At 40.0% G+C, this 25,027-nt stretch overlaps 1 protein-coding gene across 5 annotated transcripts in view; it reads right to left on the bottom strand.

Annotated features, from left to right (window-relative positions):
- Window positions 1-665: 665 nt before the first annotated feature.
- Window positions 666-25,027, bottom strand: part of LOC125463210 (peroxisomal succinyl-coenzyme A thioesterase-like) — a 78,801-nt gene continuing 54,439 nt past the window's right edge. For all 5 annotated transcript variants that reach the window (XM_048554145.2, XM_048554143.2, XM_048554146.2 and 2 more), the window contains 7 exons: window positions 23,653-23,828; window positions 15,676-15,795; window positions 15,182-15,264; window positions 11,429-11,522; window positions 6,526-6,606; window positions 6,275-6,416; window positions 666-4,962 (listed from right to left, as the gene is read on the bottom strand). In XM_048554145.2, the coding sequence (XP_048410102.1) occupies window positions 4,829-4,962; window positions 6,275-6,416; window positions 6,526-6,606; window positions 11,429-11,522; window positions 15,182-15,264; window positions 15,676-15,795; window positions 23,653-23,828 (830 nt within the window). In that variant the 3' untranslated portion in view covers window positions 666-4,828. The remainder of the gene's footprint in view (window positions 4,963-6,274; window positions 6,417-6,525; window positions 6,607-11,428; window positions 11,523-15,181; window positions 15,265-15,675; window positions 15,796-23,652; window positions 23,829-25,027) is intronic.

The raw sequence follows: 25,027 nt of genomic DNA, 5'->3' as shown, positions 1-25,027 counted from the left end.
TTGAGGGGTGTCCTTGTGAAGGTTTATAAAATCATGAGAGGCACAGATAAATAGCAGAAATCTTTTCCACAGGATAAGGGAGTTCAAAACTAAAGGGCATAGATTTAAGGTGAGAGGGGAATGATTTAAAAGGGACCTGACAGACAACATTTTTCCCCACAGAGGGTAGTTCAAATATGGAATGAACTGCCAGATGAAGTAGCCTTTGCAGGTGACGATGCACAATTTAAAAACCATTTGACTAGTACATGAAGAATAGAAAAGGTTTCAAATAATGGGCCAAACACAGGCAAATGGGACCATAGTTTAGGAAACATAGTCAGCATGGACAGGTTGGACTGAAGGATCTGTTTCCATGACTAAGAGCAGATGAATGCGTGAGCAAAATCGACGTAGCCTATGAGTGATCTAACCCCATGAAATTCACTCAACAAAACACTACGGGAAATACGAAAATTCTAATTTCCACTCCATCTTGCCTTTATCACAGCCATCACTGTAACAGGCCTGTTCAACAGCCTATTGTAGTAGTAAGTGCAATAAAGATTTAAAGTAAGAAGATGATGCCTATTCAAAAAGTCTATCATTAGCAGCAGTAAACAATTCTAAGCAATCAAAAATTGAGAAAACTGCAAATCCTCAAAATAAACGCATTCAAATTGATCCGTGCTTTACTTAGCATTTTATGGCACTGAAATCTAAAATTTCATTTCATTTATATTTCAATACAGAATATGAAAAACACCTTCATTCAAGTTATAATACAATTAAAGTGTCTATTTCTAGCATTTAAAATTGCTTAATCCAACATTCCCCTTGTGCAATCATATCACATTCATAATAATGGGTGACTTGAACTAAATTCTGAAATTAAAATGTATTTTTCAGAAAAAATGCACAAAATATTGAATTTTTATCTGAAAGATATTCACAACCGAAACAGTGTAGCTTTGAAGTAATTTTACACAAGCAGATTTCATAATTACTTCCAAACAAGATCACAATTGTCTTACATCCAAAATGCTTAGAAATGCAATTCCCACAAACACCTTATTCAGCAATAGAGTTTAATAAGTGAACCAAGTTTGGGAACTGAATATTTATGGGTCACAACATTTAAGAATGATAGGCAAAGGTACAGAAGGTCAGGTAGCTCTCTTAATGAGTGATGACATGAGTACATTAATGAGACATCTTAGATCAAAAGACCAAGGTGTAGAATCTGGGTGAAGTCCAGTGACTGCAAAGGCCAGCAAACATTGGTGGAAATTCTTTTACAGGCCACCAAACAGTAATCATGTTTGGCCATTATAAGAATTAGGAAATTAAAAAACAAAGAACAAAGAAAATTACAGCACAGGAACAGGCCCTTCAGCCCTCCAAGCCTGAGCCGATCCAGAACCTCTATCTAAACCTGTCGCCTATTTTCTAAGGATCTGTATCCCTCTGCTCCCTGCCCATTCATGTATCTGTCTTGATACATCTTAAATGACGCTATTATGCCTGACTCTACCACCTCTGCTGGCAATGCGTTCCAGGCACCCACCACACTCTGTGTAAAGAACTCACCACGCATTCCTCCCTTAAACTTTTCCCCCTCACCTTGAAATCGTGACTCCTAGTAATTGAGTCCCGCACTCTGCGAAAAAGCTTCCCTTTTGTCACACTGACTTCATTATCTAGTTCCTTACAGGCTTTAGTTACTACCTCCACATTTGGTTCCCATCCCCCTGCCACATTGGTTTAAACCCACCCCACCAGCATTAGCAAAGGCACCCTCTAGAATATTGGTTCCAGTGCTACCCAGCTAAAGACTATCTGATTTATAATAGTCCCACCTCCTCCAGAACTGGTCCCAATGTCCCAAAAATATGAACCCCTCCCTCATGCACCATCGCTCAAGTCACTTATTTATCCTGCCTATTCTTTCATTTCTGCTCTGACTAGCATGTGGCACTGGAAGCAATCCTGAGATTACTACCTCTGGGTCCTACTTTTTAACATAGCTCCTAACTTCATAAATTCTGCTTGTAGGGCCTTATCCCGTTATTTACCTATATCATTGGTGCCTATATTCACCACGACAGCTGGCTGTTCACTTCAGAATGTCCTGCAGTGAATCTGAGACATTCCTGACCTGTGGACCTGGGAGGCAACGTACCATTTGGGAGTCTCGTTTTTGATCACAAACCGCCTTTCTACTCCCCTTACAATTGATTCAAATTAGGAATGCATGTAATACATTCAATTTACTTACAGACTGGATAAACTTATTCTGTATTGTGGCATGGGATAAATTTCTGGAGTATATAGGAGATGGGTTTCTGGAACAGTACGTTCAAGATTCAACTAGGGATCAGGCTATTTTAGCCCGAGTATTAATCAGAACTTGAGAAAATAGTGACCATCGCATGATAGAATTTCATCAAATTTGAATGTGATATAGTTCACTTTGAAAGTAGGGTCTTAAATCTGAATGAGAGAATTTAATGGCATAGGAGGCAAGATGGCAATGGTAGATTGAAGAAAATACATCGAAAGACTTGACAATAGACCCGCTATCATTAGTACTTAAAAGAAGTACAACTTACACACCAGTAAGTCTCACGTCTGTCGTCTGCAAGGTGTTAGAAAGGATTCTGAGGGATAGAATTTATGACCATCTGGAAGAGCATGGCTTGATTAAATACAGTCAACACGGCTTTGAGAGGGGTAGGTCATGCCTCACAAACCTTATCGAGTTTTTTGAGGATGTGACTAGAAAAGTTGATGAGGGTCGAGCTGTGGATATGGTGTATATGGACTTCAGTAAGGCATTTGATAAGGTTCCCCATGGTAGGCTCATTCAGAAGGTCAGGAGGAATGGGATACAGGGGAACTTAGCTGCTTGGATACAGAACTGGCTGGCCAACAGAAGACAGCGAGTGGTAGTAGAAGGAAAATATTCTGCCTGGAAGTCAGTGGTGAGTGGGGTTCCACAGGGCTCTGTCCTTGGGCCTCTACTGTTTGTAATTTTTATTAATGACTTGGATAAGGGGATTGAAGGATGGGTCAGCAAGTTTGCAGACGACACAAAGATCGGAGGTGTCATTTACAGTATAGAGGGCTGTTGTAGGCTGCAGCGGGACATTGACAGGATGCAGAGATGGGCTGAGAGGTGGCAGATGGAGTTCAACCTGGATAAATGCGAGGTGATGCATTTTGGAAGGTCGAATTTGAAAGCTGAGTACAGGATTAAGGATAGGATTCTTGGCAGTGTGGAGGAACAGAGGGATCTTGGTGTGCAGATACATAGATCCCTTAAAATGGCCACCCAAGTGGACAGGGTTGTTAAGAAAGCATATGGTGTTTTGGCTTTCATTAACAGGGGGATTGAGTTTAAGAGTTGTGAGATCTTGTTGCAGCTCTATAAAACTTTGGTTAGACCGCACTTGGAATACTGCGTCCAGTTCTGGTCGCCCTATTATAGGAAAGATGTGGATGCTTTGGAGAGGGTTCAGAGGAGGTTTACCAGGATGCTGCCTGGACTGGAGGGCTTATCTTATGAAGAGAGGTTGACTCAGCTCGGTCTCTTTTCATTGGAGAAAAGAAGCAGGAGAGGGGACCTAATTGAGGTATACAAGATAATGAGAGGCATAGATAGAATTGATAGCCAGAGACTATTTCCCAGGGCAGAAATGGCTAGCACGAGGGGTCATAGTTTTAAGCTGGTTGGAGGAAAGTATAGAGGGGATGTCAGAGGCGGGTTCTTTACACAGAGTTGTGAGAGCATGGAATGCGTTGCCAGCAGCAGTTGTGGAAGCAAGGTCATTGGGGTCATCTAAGAGGCTGCTGGACATGCATATGGTCACAGAAATTTGAGGGTGCATAAATGAGGATCAATGGTCGGCACAACATTGTGGGCTGAAGGGCCTGTTCTGTGCTGTACTGTTCTATGTTCTAACTTGATTAAGGAAAAGGAAAAAATAAGTGAGAAACAAAGGAAGCTATAAAAGCCTCTTTAGTTACGTGGAAAGGCAAAGACTTACAAGCCAATATGGGTCCGTTACAGGTGGGGACAGAATTTATAGAGGAGAATTCAGAAATGGAGGAGAAACTAGCGGAAAAATAATGAATGAGAAATGTTTAAAGAGATATGGGCCAAGCACAGGCAAGTGTGACTACTTTGTTTTGGGATTATGGTTGGTATGGACTGGTTGTCCAAAGCACCTGTTTCGGTGATTCTATGACTTTATAACTGGTGATTATGCAATTTTTTAAAAAAAGACATAGTGAGTTGCATTGATTTGGAATATCCCGTCTTTCTAAAAGGATGGTGGGAACTGGATTTCACAACTGCTTTCAAACAGAAATGTTGGCTCTCAAGAGAAAGAAGATTGGAGGGATTATTTAAATAATTCATTCAACAAATCTACACAGTCACAATGGTTTGAAGCATAGCCTCCTTTTGTGCTGTACGGAGTCCATGATTCTGAAGCACAAAAGGATGGAATAGGATATCCTTTATTGCCACATGCACTCCAGTACAGGAGTACAGCAGTGCAGTGAGAAGTTTTTATAATGGCTGCCTTTAAATGGCACGTTCTTAGGCACAAATCAGAGTTTTTAAAAAATGCAGCGTTGTTACAAAGTGAAGAAGAATATAAAATTAACATGAAACAGTGGCAGGTTTCACTGAGAAAACCACCCATGAAACATAAATCAGACCAACAGTCACCTAATAAACAAGAAGTTTTGGGATTATTTCTTTTGATGAACAGAAGACAACTGATTAATTCTCTTGGTTTGACAGAATAAAAAGAAAATCAAATTGTCTATCATCACTTCTTCATAGTTGGGATTGAACGACAGCAGCTGCGTGTTGAAACACAAGGTGCTCTTCTAAAAATACTAGGATCTTTTTCCAGGAATCCTCTTGAGCATCCGAGTGAGGTTTTGCTTGACCTCCCCACAAAATTGTCACTATAAGAAGTGTAAAATGAGGAACGAATAGTTATCAGATTTGATGTTAGTACAATGTTTGGATCTGTAGTATAGTTGAGAAGTGAATAACTAAACAAATTCTTACAACTACGGCTTAAATGTTATTTTTGTTAAATCCTTATTGTAGGAAGACCTGCAATTGGATCCTGGAAGAGATTACTGCAAAACATTGAACTTCACAAAATTGAAAGTAAATGCTTTTAGAATTTCTGTAGTATCCTTTGATATAGAGAGATCAAAATATATTTCTGGCTTTGTTTTAAAAAGCTGTTTTGTTCCAAATAACATTCATTTCTACACTAAGTGGAACAAGTGGATCCTCTCCCAAGTTTTTGATTAATTAATAGTCGCGCATTTCCATTACCTTCCAAATTGCTTCTAAAATAAGTGAGTCCAAAACATTTGGTTGCTTTGAGTGTATGTGCAGATTTTCAGATCAAGCAAATTCAAAGGAAGTCACTATTGAAGGCATCAGGGGCCTTCAGCAAATTGTTTTAAGTCCATATAAAACTCTACAGTTGTGAGGACACATCATTCCACACCCTGGATTATGAGGAACTGGAAAACGAAAGTGTTTTGGACATTTTAGGAAAAGGGATTTTTAAGCATGTTATTTCTGGGAGCTGTTTTCAACAGTAATTGCTAAGAAGTCAAAAGTTGGACATGTGTTGTGGTTCACTGCTAACAAAGTCAACTGATTTTTTTTGGAGAAAATGCATGCCAAAACTGTAAATGGAGGAAAGGGCCAGTTTTATGGCCCATTATTGCTGGGCAGAGTTTCTTGAAATAACCTAATGAAAGTCTCATTTGTTCTGAATAACAGTAATAAAAAGAAGCAAATTGATCATTTCGGTGATTAAATTAGACATTTACACTTTTGGAACAGTTCATGGACTAATGGGGCTTAACTCCCTCTTGACTGAGTTGTTACAATACTAATGAAATAAACTGGTGCACATACAATTAAATTTATACTTAATCACAGAAGGGAATAAAAAGCTCAATTCTTTTGCGAAAACAAAATTGGATGGATTTGAGGAAAGAAGTATTAGGGATTCATAGATAGATGGGATAACAAGACTAAATTAATTGCTTAAACAGAGAACTGGCATAGACTTGAGAACCAAATGGCCTCCTGTGTCATGACAATACTATTGCGTAATGTGTAGAATATCATCTTAGGTTCTAACAAATGATGATAGCGCCACCTAAACTTGTTTGAATTATTGAATTGTTTGGAATATAAAGGTGGCGCATAAGTAGCGTTATTCTGCTTTAGGTACAGACTCACCTGCTTTGTCTGCAGGAAGCACCTTAAACTTGGATTCTCTGAAGTGAGGGCTATACGGAGGCTCAATCAGATGTCCAGTCTGAGGGTATGACAGTGTTGTGAGCAAGTGTTCCTTCCCTGCAGCTTTCAGAATCTTCCGGATCTGAAATGGAAAAGTGACCAAACGTACACTTGTAATACTCAGTATCCACCAGAAATCACATACACAAACCGATTAATTAACTTTGAAACACAGTATAATACCAATCTACCTCTACGGCTGATTCATGTGCAGGCCAGTTCTGATCATCTTCTCCAAAAATAAGCATCAAGGGGCATCTGATTTTATCAACCTGTCATCCAAGCACAAGAGGTAATGAGTGAAGAGATAATAGTTTATTCGGGAGTATGAACTGCTGTAATAAGATCTGAGAGGTGTAAAAGAAAAAAGCACACAAATCCTTTGTGTAACTGAGAAATATGTCTGCAAAGGTAATATCTTGGAAGCTAAACTCATCTCAGAAATTTCTCAACGTTTGTTTCCTTTAAAAATATTTTCAAAATGCAAAAATTTGTTTAAGCATGGATCTTTAAACATGAATTTATGCATCAAATGGCATTAAAATCTGTGCTCCAATAGACAAAATTCACTGGAAAATTTGATTCTTCAAATATGTATGAAGAAGGGTCCAGGCCTGAAACGTCAGCTTTTGGTGATCCTGAGTTGCTGCTTGGCCTGCTGTGTTCATCCAGCTCCACACTTTGTTATCTTCAAATATATAATCGAGTGCTATAAATGAAAATTATATTAGTTTCCATCTTTGATTTTAGTTCATAATAGACAGGTAGCCAATTTACAGATTTACAACAAGTAACCTGTGCAGTTGAGGTTCCCTCAAGAAACGTTTTACCTTGTTAAATATCTGCCAGAAACTGGTGAAGGAGACCAGAAGTCTATCTTTCATCAGTTGAGTTATTTATTCCTAAGTGAAACTTTTTAAATGCATAGCTCCTAAGTCTACAAACCAACAATGGTATTAAGTGTATTTTAAAGATTTAGATTTTTAAAAAATTAATGTGTTTGGATGGGCCATGACACACCTCCAAGGAATCCAGAAGTGGGACTTGGACCTGCACCATCAGGTCGAAGTACAGTAAAATTACGACACAAGACTCATTGTTTCTTTATGCTTTTGATAAATTGTTCGGACATGATATAACATGACATGATGGCCATCATGTCATGTGCTAAAGAAGTCATCTAATTATTGTCCTCCACCTGCATATCTTAACCTTATTTCTAAAATACACTGTTCATTGTATAAATTATCTTTGATCCGTTACGCTACCGTTGCACTTCTACAAACATTTTTTCCCGGTACTCATAATCTGAATTTTTTTTGAGCAGATTAAGATTCTTATTAGTCAGAATCTACATTCATACGCACAACATCTAATGCAGCATATTTTTTTCAAGAGATAATTACTGATGTGCAACAAATGCCAGTTAGCCTCTGAACTGATATCCTCTGAATGAATGCTTTAAATAAAACAAAAAAAAAGTTGTGATTTAACAATGAATTCCAAAAATCAATATCCATTGGCCAGAAGGTGTAGGAGCAGAAAAATTAGGCTGAATGGTTAACAGCTGATTTGATAATCCTCAACTCACCTTCCCGCCTTTTCCCCACTAATTAAAAATATCTATCTCAGCCATGAACATTCTTAAAGATCTAGCATCAACAACTTTTTGTGGTAAAGAATTACATAGATTTACTACCCTTTGAAGAAATTTCTACTCATCTCTATTCTAAATGGGTGACCCTTTACTCAGATGTGCCCTCTGGTCCTAGATCCTTCCAGATATAACAATCTCTCCACATCTGCGCTGTGAAGCCCTCTAAAAATCCTTCATGTTTAAATAAGGTCACCACTCATACTTGTAAACTCCAAAAGGAGTACAGGCCCAACCTGCTGTACACCTCTGTCATATGACAATCTTACTCTACTGGTATCATCCTAGTGACTTTTCTAAGGATTCCCTCCAATTGTAGTACAGCCTTCATTAGCTAAGGGGAAAGATGAATGTTAACAGTGGGATTTGAATCCATCATCCCAGGAAATGGATTAGAATTCAGTAAGCTTCAGCAAGGCATGGAACAACGCCTTTTGAACCTGACATGTTAGACTTTGCCATCCTGACAAAGTAATAGCAATAGTACTCAGTGTTTACATTAATACATATCATTAACGTAATAATTTTTTTTTTAAAGTGCTAAGGAGAATTGCAAAGCAGAATTTGACACTACAAGGAAATTTGGGGAAGATGGCCAAAATCTTGGTTAAGAGGCAGGCTATGAGAAATGCCTTAAATACGACTAGAGGGGTATACGGTTGAAGAGGCTTAAGGAGGGAATGCCTGAATTTAGAGCCAAGCAAGCTGACAGGACTAATGAGCTGAAAAGGAATGGAGTCAGGAAATATTATACAGGTGGACAAAGCTGATGTTTATTGTACATTTTCTCATCAACTTATTCAGAAATGTTACAATATACCTCTGGAGCAGGTGGGACATGAACATGGGCCTCCTGGATCAGAGGCAGGGTTAGCACCACTGCACAAGGGCCCCAGAAAGCTAGTTGGAAGTTCAATGTCAAATAAGGGAATTGTTCATCATTCTGAATTCATCATTAACATTCTGGGAATCCAAATTGATCACAAATGGAAATCAGAGGCCAGAAACCACATGGAAAGTAACTCAATTCCCAACTCTAGCAGGGTACAAGTCAGGAATGTAATGGAACGGTCTCCATTTGCCTACAGTGCTGCGGCTCCAACAACACTCATGATGCTCAACAATATGGAATGCAAAGCTACCAGCTATTTGGCACCACACCCACCAGATTAAACATCCAACCATCTTCTGGCCTTTACTCTTCATCACTTACAAAGTGCTCTACATAAACGTACTAAGGTTCCTTCAACAGCATGTTCCATTACCACACAGAGTAAAAACAGTAGAAAATACACAGAAGACCAGTTACTCATCCATCTCAGTCACATTTCAGCCTGGATTTGGATCTTCCTTGCCATTGCTTTAAGGAAAGATAATGCAGCTGGAGTAATGTCAATGGACTAGCAACTTAGAAGACCAGGCTAATGCTCTGGGGATTATGGGCTCAAACTGATCACAACATTATCAATGAAGAGAACCTGGAGTTGAAAGTTAGTGCCATAATGGGGACCATAAAGCCATTGATTATTATGAAAACATGACTAGTTCATTAATCTCCTTTAAGGAAGGAAATCTGTTGTCCTTACCTGGTATAGCTTACGTGTAATTCCAGCAGTGTGACTGGCTTTTAACTGCCATTGAAATGCAAGCCACTCAGTTCAAGGGCAATTAGGGATGGACAACAAATATAGGCTGTGCCAATAACATCTACATACCATGTAAGTATTTAATGTAACTTCAAATACATGTCTTGCAGAGGTTCAAGTAGATGGTTCATCACCACCCTCTCAATAATTAAGGTCAGTCGATAAGTGCTACCCTTGCCAATGACACTCCAAAGAATGAACAAAACATGCCTTTAGCATTGTGTTTTTACTGCATTATTTACAAGCTAGATTAATTGATCAAAACAAAGACAACTCCAAAATTCTTCTAGCTCCTGTCAATAAGTACCATGAATAATCTCTTGAAATCATTTTCTTACATGGCATAGCTGAGAAGTGGCAGGTAAAACACATCATCACAAAATTTCTCAGATGACAATTCATTTAATTACACCGGGATCAGGGTTAAGTGTGTGCTCTTTGAATGACAGCAAGCGCTGTCATTGGGAACTCATTTAAATGAGTTGGCAAGTGGGCGTAAGTTCCATATCTAATGTCTTCCTGTCCCACATCCTTGGAAACTCTATTTTTCTTATGCCCAGTGGATGGAGGTGAGGGAGATTAATGTTGCAAAGGTCTTATCTCACGACTTCAGTCTGTTTGGCTGAGAGAAAGATGCTGGATCTGAAATTCACTTTCGACAATCATATGGTATTACAGAGTATTACAGTGGAGATCACTGAGGCGTAGACCAGTATTGCACCAACCACTTAGCCTACATGCTGCTACAATAAATGACAGGTCCCAACTAAGAAGCAGAATCAGAAACTTTGACTTAATGAGTCCACTATCTCCAGCTTCTCACCACTTTCTCATCATTGATGAGACACAAGTCTTACCAGTTACAAGACCTGAAGGAAGGAATCAGCTGTTTTCTTATACTTAATTGCAGGGCCATGTATTCTCAAGTCAACTAAATTTAGGGACATTACATACTGAAATTTATGAGACAATCTCTGGTTTAGAAAAACAATAGGGCCACTGACAGTCAATAATGCTAATGATGTGGGACGAAAACAGAAATTGTTCGAAAAGCTCAGGAGGTCTGGTAGCAACAATGGAGAGAAATCAGAGTTAATATTTCAGATTGGCACGCAGTCATTTTTGCTCTCGGAGTAAGAACAGGAGAACACTTTGGTTGCTTTCTTCATTACTGAGCAGCCCACTTCACAACGTTCTGAGGAAGGGTCACTCAACCTGAAACATCAACTCCTGATTTCTCTCCAGATGCTGCCAGGCCTGTTGAGCTTTTTCCAGCAATTTCTGTTTGTTTCTGATTTACAGCATCTGCAATTCTTTCAGTTTTTAAATTGAATTATGTGGGAGATATACTTCTTCCACATACACATATTTTTAATTAGTTTAGGTCTAGAACACAATTCCAGTTGAAATTGCATCTTTAATCAATTATGCGAAAGATTAATTCACAAAAATAGTAACACTGAAAACAGCCCATGGCCCATGTTTTTGTCATTGTTTCAATCTATATCTATTTGACCATGTATTAGGAACAGAAGTTCACAGTGAATATAGTAACAAGCATATCTGTGACGTGGACAGCCAAAGGAATTGGTCAGCATAGACTAACTTTGCTACATTGAAGATCTTCTATAAAAATAAATATTCTATAGGACAGTCAGCATTGTCACTTTGATACCTGGACAAATCGTTATCATCCAAATCATACAGAAATCAATATTTTCCAGTCCATTTTGTCTGCATTTCCTATTGAACTATAATGCATCTTATTATTCCAAAACTAGCAGAATCTTTTACCTGAATCATCTGCTTTGGATCATCGGGGAATGGCAAAGGGACATTTCTCCATATCATACTACCATCTTCTGTAAACTTAATTTTACATCGATCCCTGGGTGGGAGGCAAAAAAAAGTCAATGACTGTACAATGTGGACCAATATTGGAGCAATGCATTGCATGCTTCACTCTAGCTCCACGACTCCACTGGTCACAAAGTTTAATTACCATTATAACTAATTATGCTTAGCTCCTTTCTGTAGATTACCACTTTGCTGAGATGGAGAGGCCGAGTGTTCCATTGATTTTGAAAATAATGCCAGGAGTTCTCAACTCCTGACTGGGGTACTCACAACAATAAGTTTGAAGGGGAGGAACCAGATAAAGTGCAATCCAAAGCACTAAATAACAATCCAGGTGGAAGATATTCATGTGAACAGCTGCAATGGTGGATGAAGGCTGCAGCAGTAGGGAGATCTCCAGTCAAGGTTTCTTTGCCACTGGAACTGGATCTACCTTCTGTCAAATCACTGCATGTCTGCTTACGCGCAACAGCATTCCCACATTAAAAGAAACCCTGCCCAATGTGTCTACATAGAGGCATTCAAATCCCCAACTCAAACAACAGCAATTGGCAAGCGTTGATGAGGTCAGGATTGGGAAACCTTGAAGTCCCTAGTTTTGAACTGGCACATAGTCATTTTTGCTCTTTGAGTAAGAGCAGGAGAACATTTTGATTGCTTTCTTCATTAGAGCAGCCCTCTTCACATTCCATTCACCCTCCAAGGTGCAGGGAGAGAAAATCCACCCAAAAAAATCTGTTCTGTTTCCAATTTGTCTGGGAAACCACATCCAGTGGGCTTATCTACTTACAGTCTGAAAACCAAAGTCAAACTCAGTCTCAGAACCTGGAATGTACGAATACGCATGGGTAATAAGCAAAACAATTGTGTCATGAACTCAAACACTTCGACTTTGATATCACTGCCCAGCAGCAGTCTTGAAGAGTAGGCAATGGCAGCTGAGGGAAGGTGGTGGTAGTTACACCTCCTTCTGGGTCTTCTGGAGAGGAAAATCCAAAGATCAATCCAGGATGCATGGAGTTGAATTTGCTAAACAGAATAAATTCAAACAACTCTAAAGCTCCTTGTTGACATCAACTATCAGCTCATGACTTTCCATCTATAATTTGCCAAGAACCAGCAGGTAAAGCTGATTATGTTCCAACCTTTGTTGCCATAGATAAGTCCAAAGGAGAACTCTACTCTGCCTTGGACATCATAGTCACCAATATTCTTAAGGAAGGTAAAGTCATCATCCTTTGGGACTCTAATACCGGGGTGGAAAGGAGTCCAACTCTGGACAGGAACCATCACAGAAGGAAGGACCAGGAATTGCAACTTCAATTGCAACAGGATTCTCCACATGTGCAGAATACAAGCTGGTCACCACTAACACACTGTTCAGCCAAAATAGGCAAGTTCAAGACTTCTTGGAGGTATCCATGATCAAAGTAGCGGTCAACTATGTAATTGTTCACAATCCTGGGATCAGTATACAGATCATAATGTCATCTCTGCTCTCCCTGAAGAGAAGCCTCGCTCAATGCCTTTGAAGAAGTATACAGAAGAATTTAACTGCACCTCAGCCTGAAGAATCAAATCGTTTACAAACTTGTCCCAGGACAAGTTCCATTCCAACCCTTCATTAAGATCACAGAAATTTCTCCCAAAATTTGAATATTTCCCTTACTTGGAAAACTACCTTTCATCCTAGGTGACATCAACGCAGAGAGATTCAATATTGTATCAAACCCACAAACACTGCCAATGGACGCTTAAGGTTGAGAGTCAATGACTGTAACATCCATGCTAATGCTAAGATCCTTGTGTACAATACAGTCATCATTCCGAAGCTTCTATATGGTTCTGAAATTTGGACTACACACAGATACCACCTCAAGACCCTTGAGAAGTATTATCAATGCATTAGGTAGGAGGGGCAGGTATATTAATACCAGCATCATTCAAGCAACTAACAGCACCACCAATGACATGACATCCAAAACCAATTCTGTTGAGCCAGCCACATGCTTAGAATGCCTAAGGTTTATCTGCCAACATAAAGTCCATCATGCAAGGCAACCTTGCATTCACTGACTCCATCTATACTTCACACTGCCTTGGGAAGGCAGCCAATATAATCAAAGACCTCTCCCACTCCAGTTATAATCTCTTCTAACCTCTTCTGTAAGGCAGAAGATACAAAAGCTCAAACACATGTACTAACAGATTCAAGAACAGCTTCCTCCCCGCTGTTATTAGACTCCTGAATCGAGCACTTTAAAAATTTAAATTTAGTGTTGAAAACACACTTTGTATTCCTTGCTCTGTTCAATTACCCTTAAGCATTTCGTATTGTACAATCTGCTTGTATTGCATGCAAAACCAAAAATTACTGTACTAGGTACATGTAACAATAATAATACAAATCAAATCAGAACTTCTTCCAGCTTAAGGAAGGCTCTTGAATAAGAGGAAGAAAAAGGAAGCGTTTTGATGATTCCCTGAAGTCTTCCCTCAAGAAATGTAACATAGATGTCAACACATGGGAGGGAGACCTCATTCAGAAGAAACCAACTTGGAGGAAACTCCAGTATGAAGGGGCACAACTTTTTTTTGAGAACACCCACCAGCAGGAGGAAGTACAGAAAAGGAACCAGAGAAAGGATTGCCAATGGTCTCAATGGTCTCAATTTCTACCTCCTGGAAACACCTGCCAAATGTTGAATCAGAGTGTGGTTCTCAGATCAGGCTCATCAGCTACACAAGATCCCACATGAGAATTTCCTACGTGGGCAACCACACTGGTTAGCCAGTGATTGGCAATGACAATACTTAGCTATACTTGGTTTAGAATAAAAAGATACACTGTGTAAAAAAAAACAAAATAATCAAATTATTATAATCTAGACTTATTCTACAGAGGTGTAAGGTCAATTAACAGTTTGAAATATAAAGTATAAATATCTACATTTCTAAACGCTCTCATATACACTCACACACAAAACCTCTTAACAAAAGCAGCTGATCTAGGATATCAAAATATAATTGGCTCAGTAAACGAAGAACAACTCTTTCAGATGCTTTTTAGCAGACCAGCTGAAATAGCGCTTTAGCTCTCACGCTGGATCGTCAGTAGAATTGTATTCAGTCAGCAGCTACAATTTCACGATTTTTCAAGGGGTTAGGAAAAGGTTAATTGAATATCTTCTCTCTCTCGCTTTCCCTCTCTCTCTCTCTCGGATACAATCCAAACTGAGGTCCAATCTATACCCAAACTCTTGTCAGCCATGAAATTTCTGGTAAACAAGACCAGCAGTTAGCTTAGGACACATGACTATCAAATCCAGCAGATACCAGTTGTTATCTTCGTGCCTTTCAAATGTATCTGAAAAGGTTTTCACAACCTTTAGTCAAAAGCCTTATAAATGAATCTTCATAACAAAAGAAACTCAACAGCAGAATATATTTTCTGTCAAGTTCAAGAGCTAACCCAATTTTTTGATTTGCTATCAATTCTACACTAGTGGAAGAAATATTTCGACCTTTTAACAAGACCTTTCACTTTTATGCACTTAGTTCAGATCAGCAATTGCATCAGCCTCACTCAAGTCAAATGTACAGTAACCCATGAAAAGAAAACTTAATTGTTCCCATGTGAAAGCAGTAGACATAAATAGCATGAAATTCCACAAAATTATATCAACTTACTTGAGAAGCTCAGGCAAGATGTTTGTTCCTCCTTCCTGAAGAATTTTATAATGACTTCCGCTGATGCAGACTAAGCACTTTGGCTAAGGAAAGAAATCAAGATCATTTTTAGAAAGTGAATAATGCAACTGCAGTATATCAGCGAAAAAAAAACTTAGCATTAGTGGTAAAAATAAATTAATGGATAAAGTTAGGTAACAGAATATCAATGTTTTGCAAATAATCCATCACAAAGATCAAAACACAGTCACCATTAGACAAGCTTTATATTCCACATTTTTTTTTCTAATTGATTTTAAATTTCACATTCTGTCATGACACAATTTGAATCTATGGCCTTAGAACATTAATCTGCTGATTTGGATTACCACTCTTGTGACATTACCACAATGTCACCGCCTCTCCAAGATAAATGAGGCAGATATAGTACAGTATTCTTTTACTTTGCTACCTTTATGTAACAATTAAATATGTTTCACAGTTGGTCAACTTACATGAATATTTGGGACCTCTGTTGCCATCAGTAGTGCAAGTGTAAATCCAAGTGAGAGTCCCAAAATGGCTACATTGCCTTTTGAAACCTTTGGATGGTTATTCAGGGTTTTGAAGGCCTCCTGCGAATCAGTAATACAATGCCATATGATCTTTTGAGATTTAACAGAAACATTGATATGAATTTGACAGTATAAACGCCAAACATTTGAACTGTCTTGGCTGCAATGGTAGTGGATCTTTAGCATTCCCAAACATCTGCTGGCCTTTGCCCGAGCCTCACTTGGTCCCTTTTCCTGGGACAGGGTCATTATAGATATTTTCTAATGAAACTGCTCAGAGGCAGGGACACTACCACTGCAGTACAAGAGCACTTTCAGAGTCATTTACATAGTGAATGCAGGCACTTGAGCATTTTACAGAACCGCTGGAATGCCTACCTAGAGCATGCAAAGAAAGGGAAGTATTGTAGTACCGTCCTGGTATTTTCTTTTTACAAAAAAACAACTTTTAGAATTTGACAATTACTTAACATAGACATTTGAAGAGCAAACTGATCAAGTATTTTATCATCCATCCACACACTCCCAAATCTGATATGTCACAAATAACAGGAAACACAAATACAACATTGTTATTAACTGTGTTTGATTGGAACACAAATATGTTGGCATATGCGTTTCCATTAATAGATAAGATCTCAAATTAGACAATTCCTTGCTTTCCCAACTTTAGGCATAACCAGAGAGGAAATTCAACGCACAAAGTCCCAAACTCAAGAACAGTGAACATACCTTAGATGTAGCATATGAAATCATCTAGAACTGTTAACATTACAAACTGAACAATTCCAAATTCTAGATATCAAGAATTATTTGCTGCTCCCTGATAATATTAATATGCCCTCAAACACACAAATCACACAGGTAGCTGCATGCAATCAAAATAGGACAGTGAATATATACATTGTGCTGCTTTCTGTGCAGGTATGCCCATTTCAAGTGCATTTTCATGGTGCTTTCATTTTCATGCAGTTTCAAAGTTTACATGATGGCAAGGCTTCCGTTTTCACTTTAGCAGTTATTGTGCACACTCAGTCTTTGAAAGCAAGCCAATATTTTGCCGAGTCCCCACCTTCTCACCACCCCTCCTGTTTATCCCATTGTCCTGAACCTCCCATTTGCCAGCCCTAATATGACCCTGCCACTAGTCATTGATCTTTTCCAAACCTCACTATCTCACCATTGTGCTTGCCAACCCTCCTCCTGAACCCTTCCTATGAATAAGGGTGAAGGAGAGAGCTGGAAAGCAGGAGGAAGGAAATCAAGTGACACGAAACTGCATGGTCAGGTGATACAGAAGAGGTTTGAGAAGATTTGTAGCTCAGGTTGAGGTTCTGGATGTGAGTTTGCTCACTGAGCTGGAAGGTTAGTTTTCAGACGTTTCGTCACCATTCTAGGTAACATCATCAGTGAGCCTCCGACGAAGCGCTGGTGTTATGTCCCGCTTTCTATTTATCTGGTTAGGTTTCCTTGGGTTGGTGATGTCATTTCCTGTTCTTTTTCTCAGGGGATGGTAGATTGGCTCCAAGTCAATGTGTTTGTTGATGGAATTCCGGTTGGAATGCCATGCTTCTAGGAATTCTCGTGAATGTCTCTGTTTGGCTTGTCCTAGGATGGATGTGTTGTCCCAATCAAAGTGGTGTCCTTCCTTATCCGTATGTAAGGATACAAGTGATAGTGGGTCATGTCGTTTTGTGGCTAGTTGATGTTCGTGTATCCTGGTGGCTAGCTTCTAAACAAAACAAATTAGAGGAAACATTCAAGACCATCAATAATACCCTTACTGGCATAACATTCGCAAAGGAGGAGGAAAACAACAAGAAAATGCCATTCCTAGATGTCACAGTAGAGCGAACAGCCAATGGGGAACTTCAAACCAGCGTCTACAGGAAAACAACACATACGGACCAAATACTGAACTACAGGAGCAACCATCCCAACACCCACAAACGAAGCTGCATTAGAACATTATTCCAATGAGCCACCACACACTGCAGCACAGAGGAACTACGCAGAGCAGAGGAAAATCACCTATACAGCATATTCAAAAAGAATGGGTACCCTATGAACACAGTCCGCCGATTCCTCAGCAATAAACCCAAACAAACAGACAAAACAGGCTCAGAAACCACAACCACTCTCCCCTACATCAAAGACATTTCCGAAATGACTGCCAGACTACTTGGACCCCTTGGCATCAGGGTAGCCCACAAACCCACCAACACACTAAAACAGCAGCTGATGAACTTAAAAGACCCTATACAGACAACAAATAAAACGAACGTCATCTACAAAATACCTTGCAAGAACTGTGACAAACACTACATTGGACAAACAGGCAGAAAGCTAGCCACCAGGATACATGAACATCAACTAGCCACAAAACGACATGACCCACTATCACTCGTATCCTTACATACTGATAAGGAAGGACACCACTTTGATTGGGACAACACATCCATCCTAGAACAAGCCAACAAACAGAGACATGCACGAGAATTCCTAGAAGCATGGCATTCCAACCGGAATTCCATCAACAAACACATTGACTTGGAGCCAATCTACCATCCCCTGAGAAAAAGAACAGGAAATAACATCACCAACCCAAGGAAACCTAACCAGATAAATAGAAAGCGGGACATAACACCAGCGCTTCGTCGGAGGCTCACTGATGATGTTACCTAGTATGGTGACGAAACATCTGAAAACTAATCTTCCAGCTCAGCGAGCAAACTCACATACAGAAGAGGTGTCAGGGTGGGGGGGGGAAGGAGCAAGGGTTAGAAAAAATAGGATGGGTTGGGAAGGTTTCACATTGTAATTGAAGAATAAATGGGAATGCACTATGCTCAGTTACTTAAGTTATTAATCTCACTCAATCTATACCCAGGCAAAGAAGTGACAAAGATAGTTGCAGTCGATTACCATCAAGACAAGAGAAAAGTCTTCTTTTGGACTTTAATGAAATATATTCCAAAGCAACAGGAACTAACAGACATGAAGGACGTGAGCAAAATCTGATCCACACCAGCACCCACTGGAAGGGGTTCACTTGGTGTGGATATGTCAGTCTGAGCCAGCATCCCCAGATTCCCCTGAGAAGTTGGTGGTACTACAGCAATTCATTTGCAACACCATGTCATTAGGGAAGAAGTTCCAGGATCTTGACCCAGTAACACTGAAGGAATGCCAATATATTTCCAAATCTGGAATGTAAGAGGCTTAGAGGTTAATTTCTAAGTGTTGGTGTTCCTATGTATCTGGTACTCTGATCACAGTTTGGAAGGTTATCTATTGAGCCTTGGTGAATTTCTGCAGTGCATCCTGTAGACATTACACATAATGCCTCTGAATATCAGTGGTGGAGGGAGTGAATGCTTATTGAAGTAATGCCATCAAGCTGGTTGCTTTTCCCTGGATGGTGTTAAGTTGAATTAATGTTGTTGGCCCTGCACTCATCCAGGCAAGTCAAGTGTATGCCATCACAGGCTTGACTTGTGTCTTGTAGATGGTGGACAGGCTGTGGGCGGTCAGGAGGTGAGTTACTTGCAGCAGAATACCGAACCTCAGACTTGCTCTTGTACCGTTAGTCCAGTTTAGTTTCGGTTCAATGATAATCTCTAGGATGTTGATTGTGGACAATTCAACAATGGTAATAGCATTCAATATCAAGGAACGAATGTTAGATTCTTCCTTGTTGGAGGCTGTCAGAGCATGGCCCCAATGTGGCATGAATGTTACTTGCCCTTTGCCAGCGAAAGCCTGATCTTGCTGCATTCGGACATGAACTGTTTCAGTATCTGAGAAGTTGCTAATGGTGATGAACATTGTTCACTAAATGGTTGCACAATCCCAATCCACATTTATGATGGAGGGAATATCATTGACTAAGTAGTTGAACATGCCTGGAGCCAACATGATTCATGGTAGACAACAGAGGCCCAAAACATTCCACACCCTGGAAGAGTAAAGAAAGTACAGGGACTAGCTTAAAATCAACACATTAGGAGAATTGAGAGGGGATGTGAAGACTTACTTGAACAAATTAGAATTGAGAGGGAGGAGATATTAACAATTTTCGCAGGCTTGGAAGCAAATAAATCCCCAGGCCCAGATGAAACATACCCAAGACTGCTCCTGCAGGCAAGGGCTCAATTAATTTTCAAACCGTCTCTGGCCACAGAAGGGATGCCAAAGGACTGGAGGATAGCTAATGAGGTTTTATTATTCAAGAATGGTGTTCAAGATTAACCAGGAAATTACACATGAGTGAGCATAACATTTATGATAGGGAAACTATTGGAAATAATTCTGAGGTACAGAATTAATTTCTACTGGGCAAGGAGAGGATTAATCAAAGATAGTCAGTATGACTTTGCAAAATGGAGATCACATCTAAAAATTGATTGATTTGTTCGAGGTGGTGACTTGGTGCATGAATGAGGTTAGTGCATCAATCTGGTCTACATGGACTTTAGTGAGGCTTTTGACAAGGCTATGCATGGCAGCCTGACCAAGAAGCTACGAGCCCATGGGACACAAGGTAATCTGGCAAATTGAATCCAAGATTGGGTTAGTGGCAGGAAGCAGAGGGTGATGTTGTGATTCGGTTCTCTAGTTGTGGGGTCAGGTCTATCGCCACCTGTTGGCAAGTGTCGGTATCTGCAAGCAGTGTGTTCGCTTTCTCAATGTAGTCTGCTCGGTTTAAGATGACTGTCAAGTGTCCTTTGTCTGCAGGTAGGATAACGATGTTTTTATCTTTTGAGTCCTTTTAGGGCTTTCCTTTCTTGTGTATTGAGTGTGTTTTCTTCCTTTTTCCTGCTTAGTGTTGGTGCGACTGTCTGTCTGATGGTTTGCTGGGTTTCTTCTGCGAGTTTGTTGTCTTTCAGTGTTGCTTCTAACGCTGCTAAGAAATCTTTCTTGTCCGCATCCCGGAAGTTGTAATTTAATCCTCTTACTAAGACAGCTTTTTCAGTGTCTGTTAATGGTCGGTCAGGTAAGTTTTTTATCCATGCTTCTGTGCTGTCTGTGTTGTTATTTTCAGAGTTTGTCTAGTTTTTTCTGCAGGTCTAGTTTTTTCGTTTTCTGTGTTTGCCGCTGTCTGATGTCTATGGCTCGTCGTACTGTGTCTGTCCAGGACGCTTGACAGTCATCTTAAACCGAACAGACTACATACATTGAGAAAGCGAACACACTGCTTGCAGATACCGACACTTACCAACAGGTGGCGATAGACCCAACCCCACAACTAGAGAACCGAATCACAGCCTTACTCAAAAAACCTCAAAAATCTGGAGAATTAAACAAGAGAGACTTCCAAAAAATGAAACCAGATGGATCCGACACACCACACTTCTACGGACTACCAAAAATTCACAAACCAGGAGCGCCCCTCAGACCCATAGTGTCGCTACCTGGAACACCAACCTACAGATTAGCCAAGGAACTACACCAAAGACTAAAACACCTAGTAGAAGATTCCCACCACTCCATTCGCTCCACCCAAGAATTCCTGAACACCAAAGACACCAAGATAGAAGAGGATGAAATAATGGTCTCCTTTGACGTAACAGCCCTGTTCACATCCATCAACATCAACCTGGCCAAAGAAACACTGATGACACTATTAGAAGAACCGAAGACACATACACCAGACACCACCAACCTCATCAGCAAGGACTACATCATCAAGCTAGTGGACCTATGCCTCACCACCCACTTCACTTTCAATAACAAAACCTACAGACAAACCAACGGTACACCCATGGGATCTCCAATATCAGGGTTCTTAGCAGAGGCAGTAATGCAGAGACTCGAACAAACAGCTCTGCCAATCATCCAACCCAAACTTTGGGTCCGCTATGTGGATGACACCTTTGTCATCACTAAACAAAACAAATTAGAGGAAACATTCAAGACCATCAATAATACCCTTACTGGCATAACATTCACAAAAGAGGAGGAAAACAACAACAAACTGCCATTCCTAGATGTCACAGTAGAGCGAACAGCCAATGGGGAACTTCAAACCAGCGTCTACAGGAAAACAACACATACGGACCAAATACTGAACTACAGGAGCAACCATCCCAACACCCACAAACGAAGCTGCATTAGAACATTATTCCAATGAGCCACCACACACTGCAGCACAGAGGAACTACGCAGAGCAGAGGAAAATCACCTATACAGCGTATTCAAAAAGAATGGGTACCCTATGAACACAGTCCGCCGATTCCTCAGCAATAAACCCAAACAAACAGACAAAACAGGCTCAGAAACCACAACCACTCTCCCCTACATCAAAGACATTTCCGAAATGACTGCCAGACTACTTGGACCCCTTGGCATCAGGGTAGCCCACAAACCCACCAACACACTAAAACAGCAGCTGATGAACTTAAAAGACCCTATACAGACAACAAATAAAACGAACGTCATCTACAAAATACCTTGCAAGAACTGTGACAAGCACTACATTGGACAAACAGGCAGAAAGCTAGCCACCAGGATACATGAACATCAACTAGCCACAAAACGACATGACCCACTATCATGCGTATCCTTACATACAGATGAGGAAGGACACCACTTTGATTGGGACAACACATCCATCCTAGGACAAGCCAAACAGAGACATGCACGAGAATTCCTAGAAGCATGGCATTCCAACCGGAACTCCATCAACAAACACATTGGCTCCAAATCAATCTACCATCCCCTGAGAAAAAGAACAGGAAATGACATCACCAACGCAGGAAATAACATCACCAACCCAAGGAAACCTAACCAGATAAATAGAAAGCGGGACATAATACCAGCGCTTCGTCGGAGGCTCACTGATGATGTTACCTAGTATGGTGACGAAACGTCTGAAAACGAACCTTCCAGCTCAGCGAGCAAACTCACATCTAGAACCTCAACCTGAGCTACAAATCTTCTCAAAACTCGCTAGGATGTGATTGTGCTAGAAAAAGAGCAGAAGAGATTGACCAGGATGTTGCTGGACTAATTCAAATGTGAAGAGAAACTAGATAGACTGGGTTGTTTTCCTTCGAGCAGAGAACAATGAGTGGGGAAGTGTACAAAGTTTTGAGGAGACACAGATATAGTGGATATGGAGAAACCGTTCCCCATAGAGAGAGGTCAATAACCAGATGGTACAGTTTTCGTGTAAGAAGCACGAGGTCTGAAAGGGATTTGGGAAAAATCTTTCACTCAGAGGGAGGAACTCCCAAGACGTTTAAGAAATATTTAAAGAGCACTTGAAATGTATTGCGTGGTAGGCTAAGGGCCAATGCTGGAAAATGGGATTAGAATAGATGGATGTTTGATGAACAACACAGACACAATAGGCTGCATGGCCTTTCTAATAAAATGTGAGGCTGGATGAACACAGCAGGCCAAGCAGCATCTCAGGAGCACAAAAGCTGACGTTTCGGGCCTAGACCCTTCATCAGAGATGAAGGTCTAGGCCCGAAACGTCAGCTTTTGTGCTCCTGAGATGCTGCTTGGCCTGCTGTGTTCGTCCAGCCTCACATTTTATTAGCTTGGAATCTCCAGCATCTGCAGTTCCCATTATCTCTGCATGGCCTTTCTCCCTACTTTAAAAAACTCTATGAACCTTGCACCGCAAAAATTCAAAGGCAATTTATACAGCAACTTCCAAACCCACAACACCCCTTCCACCGAGGAAGAACAGCAGATCCACAGGAACATAACCACTTGCAACCACTCCACAGAATTCAGTGATCAGTGATGTTACGAATGTGACAATCAAAATTTAACAATACTTTGGTATATTTGTACTTTTGGTATTGGTGTGCTCCTTTCAAGTGTACTATAACAAATATGTCAACTATCACACTTATAAATCCAAAGTAGTGAAACATCGCAACTCATGAAAATGTTCATTACCTTGAAGTATGAGAGCTCTGGGTCAAATATTTGTAATGACTGTGGGATGTTCTTATGTCCCAAGTAAGCCAAAGCCAAGGTTGCAAATCCTCGTGATGCAAGAAGTGCTGCACGGTATTCAACAAGACCTCCACCACCACCCCACATATCTAAAACTGCAGGAAATGGTCCAGGTCCTAATAAAGAAATAAGTTAAGAATGATTCTAATCACTAAAACCAAAGAACTGCAGATGCTGGAAAGCAGAAACAAAAACAGAAAATGGAAAAATCTTAGCAGGTCTGGCAGCATCTGTGGGGAGAAAGCAGAGTTAATGTGGACCCCAAGAATATTTCTAAACTGCAGATAACAGCTTGCTGTAAATCCATATGATATTGTGCATTACAGATCAACAATATGCATATAGGTCTATATATAGAGCAGCATTAAATCTTCCCCAAATAGAAGGAATACAGATTTTACACAGCTCATTACACAACTGCAGTGCAATCCAAAGCACTTCTGAAGTGCTATAATGTGTGAAATCTGGCACCCAGTTTGGAGTGAATGAAGAAATGCTGGGAGTGCAGGGATGAGCATTTTTACTTAAATTTCATTATTGTATTTCTTTTTAAAAGAAATAAAAACAAATTCATAGCACATTTGATCAAGTAACTTTGTTACTGGACTGTTCAGATATTCTAATTACCTTGGTAATTCTTCCGAGCAGCATTCCCAAAATTAATAAGGGTCTTTGCTAATTTGGTCATACCCAGAAATATGTGCACTATATTTCTTTTAACGCAACTTGGAGAATATCTTGAATGGAATGTACACTTCTTAACATCTTCAAAAGGTAATTAACCTCATAAATACTATTGTTATACATTATGATACTCAGCCAATAGCAAAGGTATAGTTATTTAAACTACTCCACTATTTTCAACAGCAATGAAATAATCTCGCCACAGTCTACAGAAATATAATTCTGCTCACAATCTACAATACCCAGCATAATTTGACTATTCCATTTGGTGATCACATTCTGCAGCTTTGAAACATAGCTCTTTCAATAGTTTGAAAGGCTTAAGATGGTGAGAAATAAGGGGGTGATCATCTTACTGGGATTGTACTGTAGGATCCCCAATCGTAAGGTGGAAATTGAGGAACAAATATGTAGAGAGATCTCAGATATATGTAAGAATAAACTATTACATAAAATATAATGGCAGGGATTTTAATTTTCGAAATGTGAACTAAGAGTGCCATAGTGTTAAGGGCTTGAATGGTAAGGAATTGGCTAAATGTATTGAAGAAAATTTTCTTTAACCAATATGTAGATTTGCCTACTAGAGAAGGAACAAAGCTTGACTTTCTCTTGGTAAATAAGGCAGAGC

The sequence above is a fragment of the Stegostoma tigrinum genome, chromosome 25 (genome assembly GCF_030684315.1).
Source record: "Stegostoma tigrinum isolate sSteTig4 chromosome 25, sSteTig4.hap1, whole genome shotgun sequence".
NCBI lineage: Eukaryota > Metazoa > Chordata > Chondrichthyes > Orectolobiformes > Stegostomatidae > Stegostoma > Stegostoma tigrinum.
This window is presented reverse-complemented; position numbering and strand designations above follow the sequence as displayed.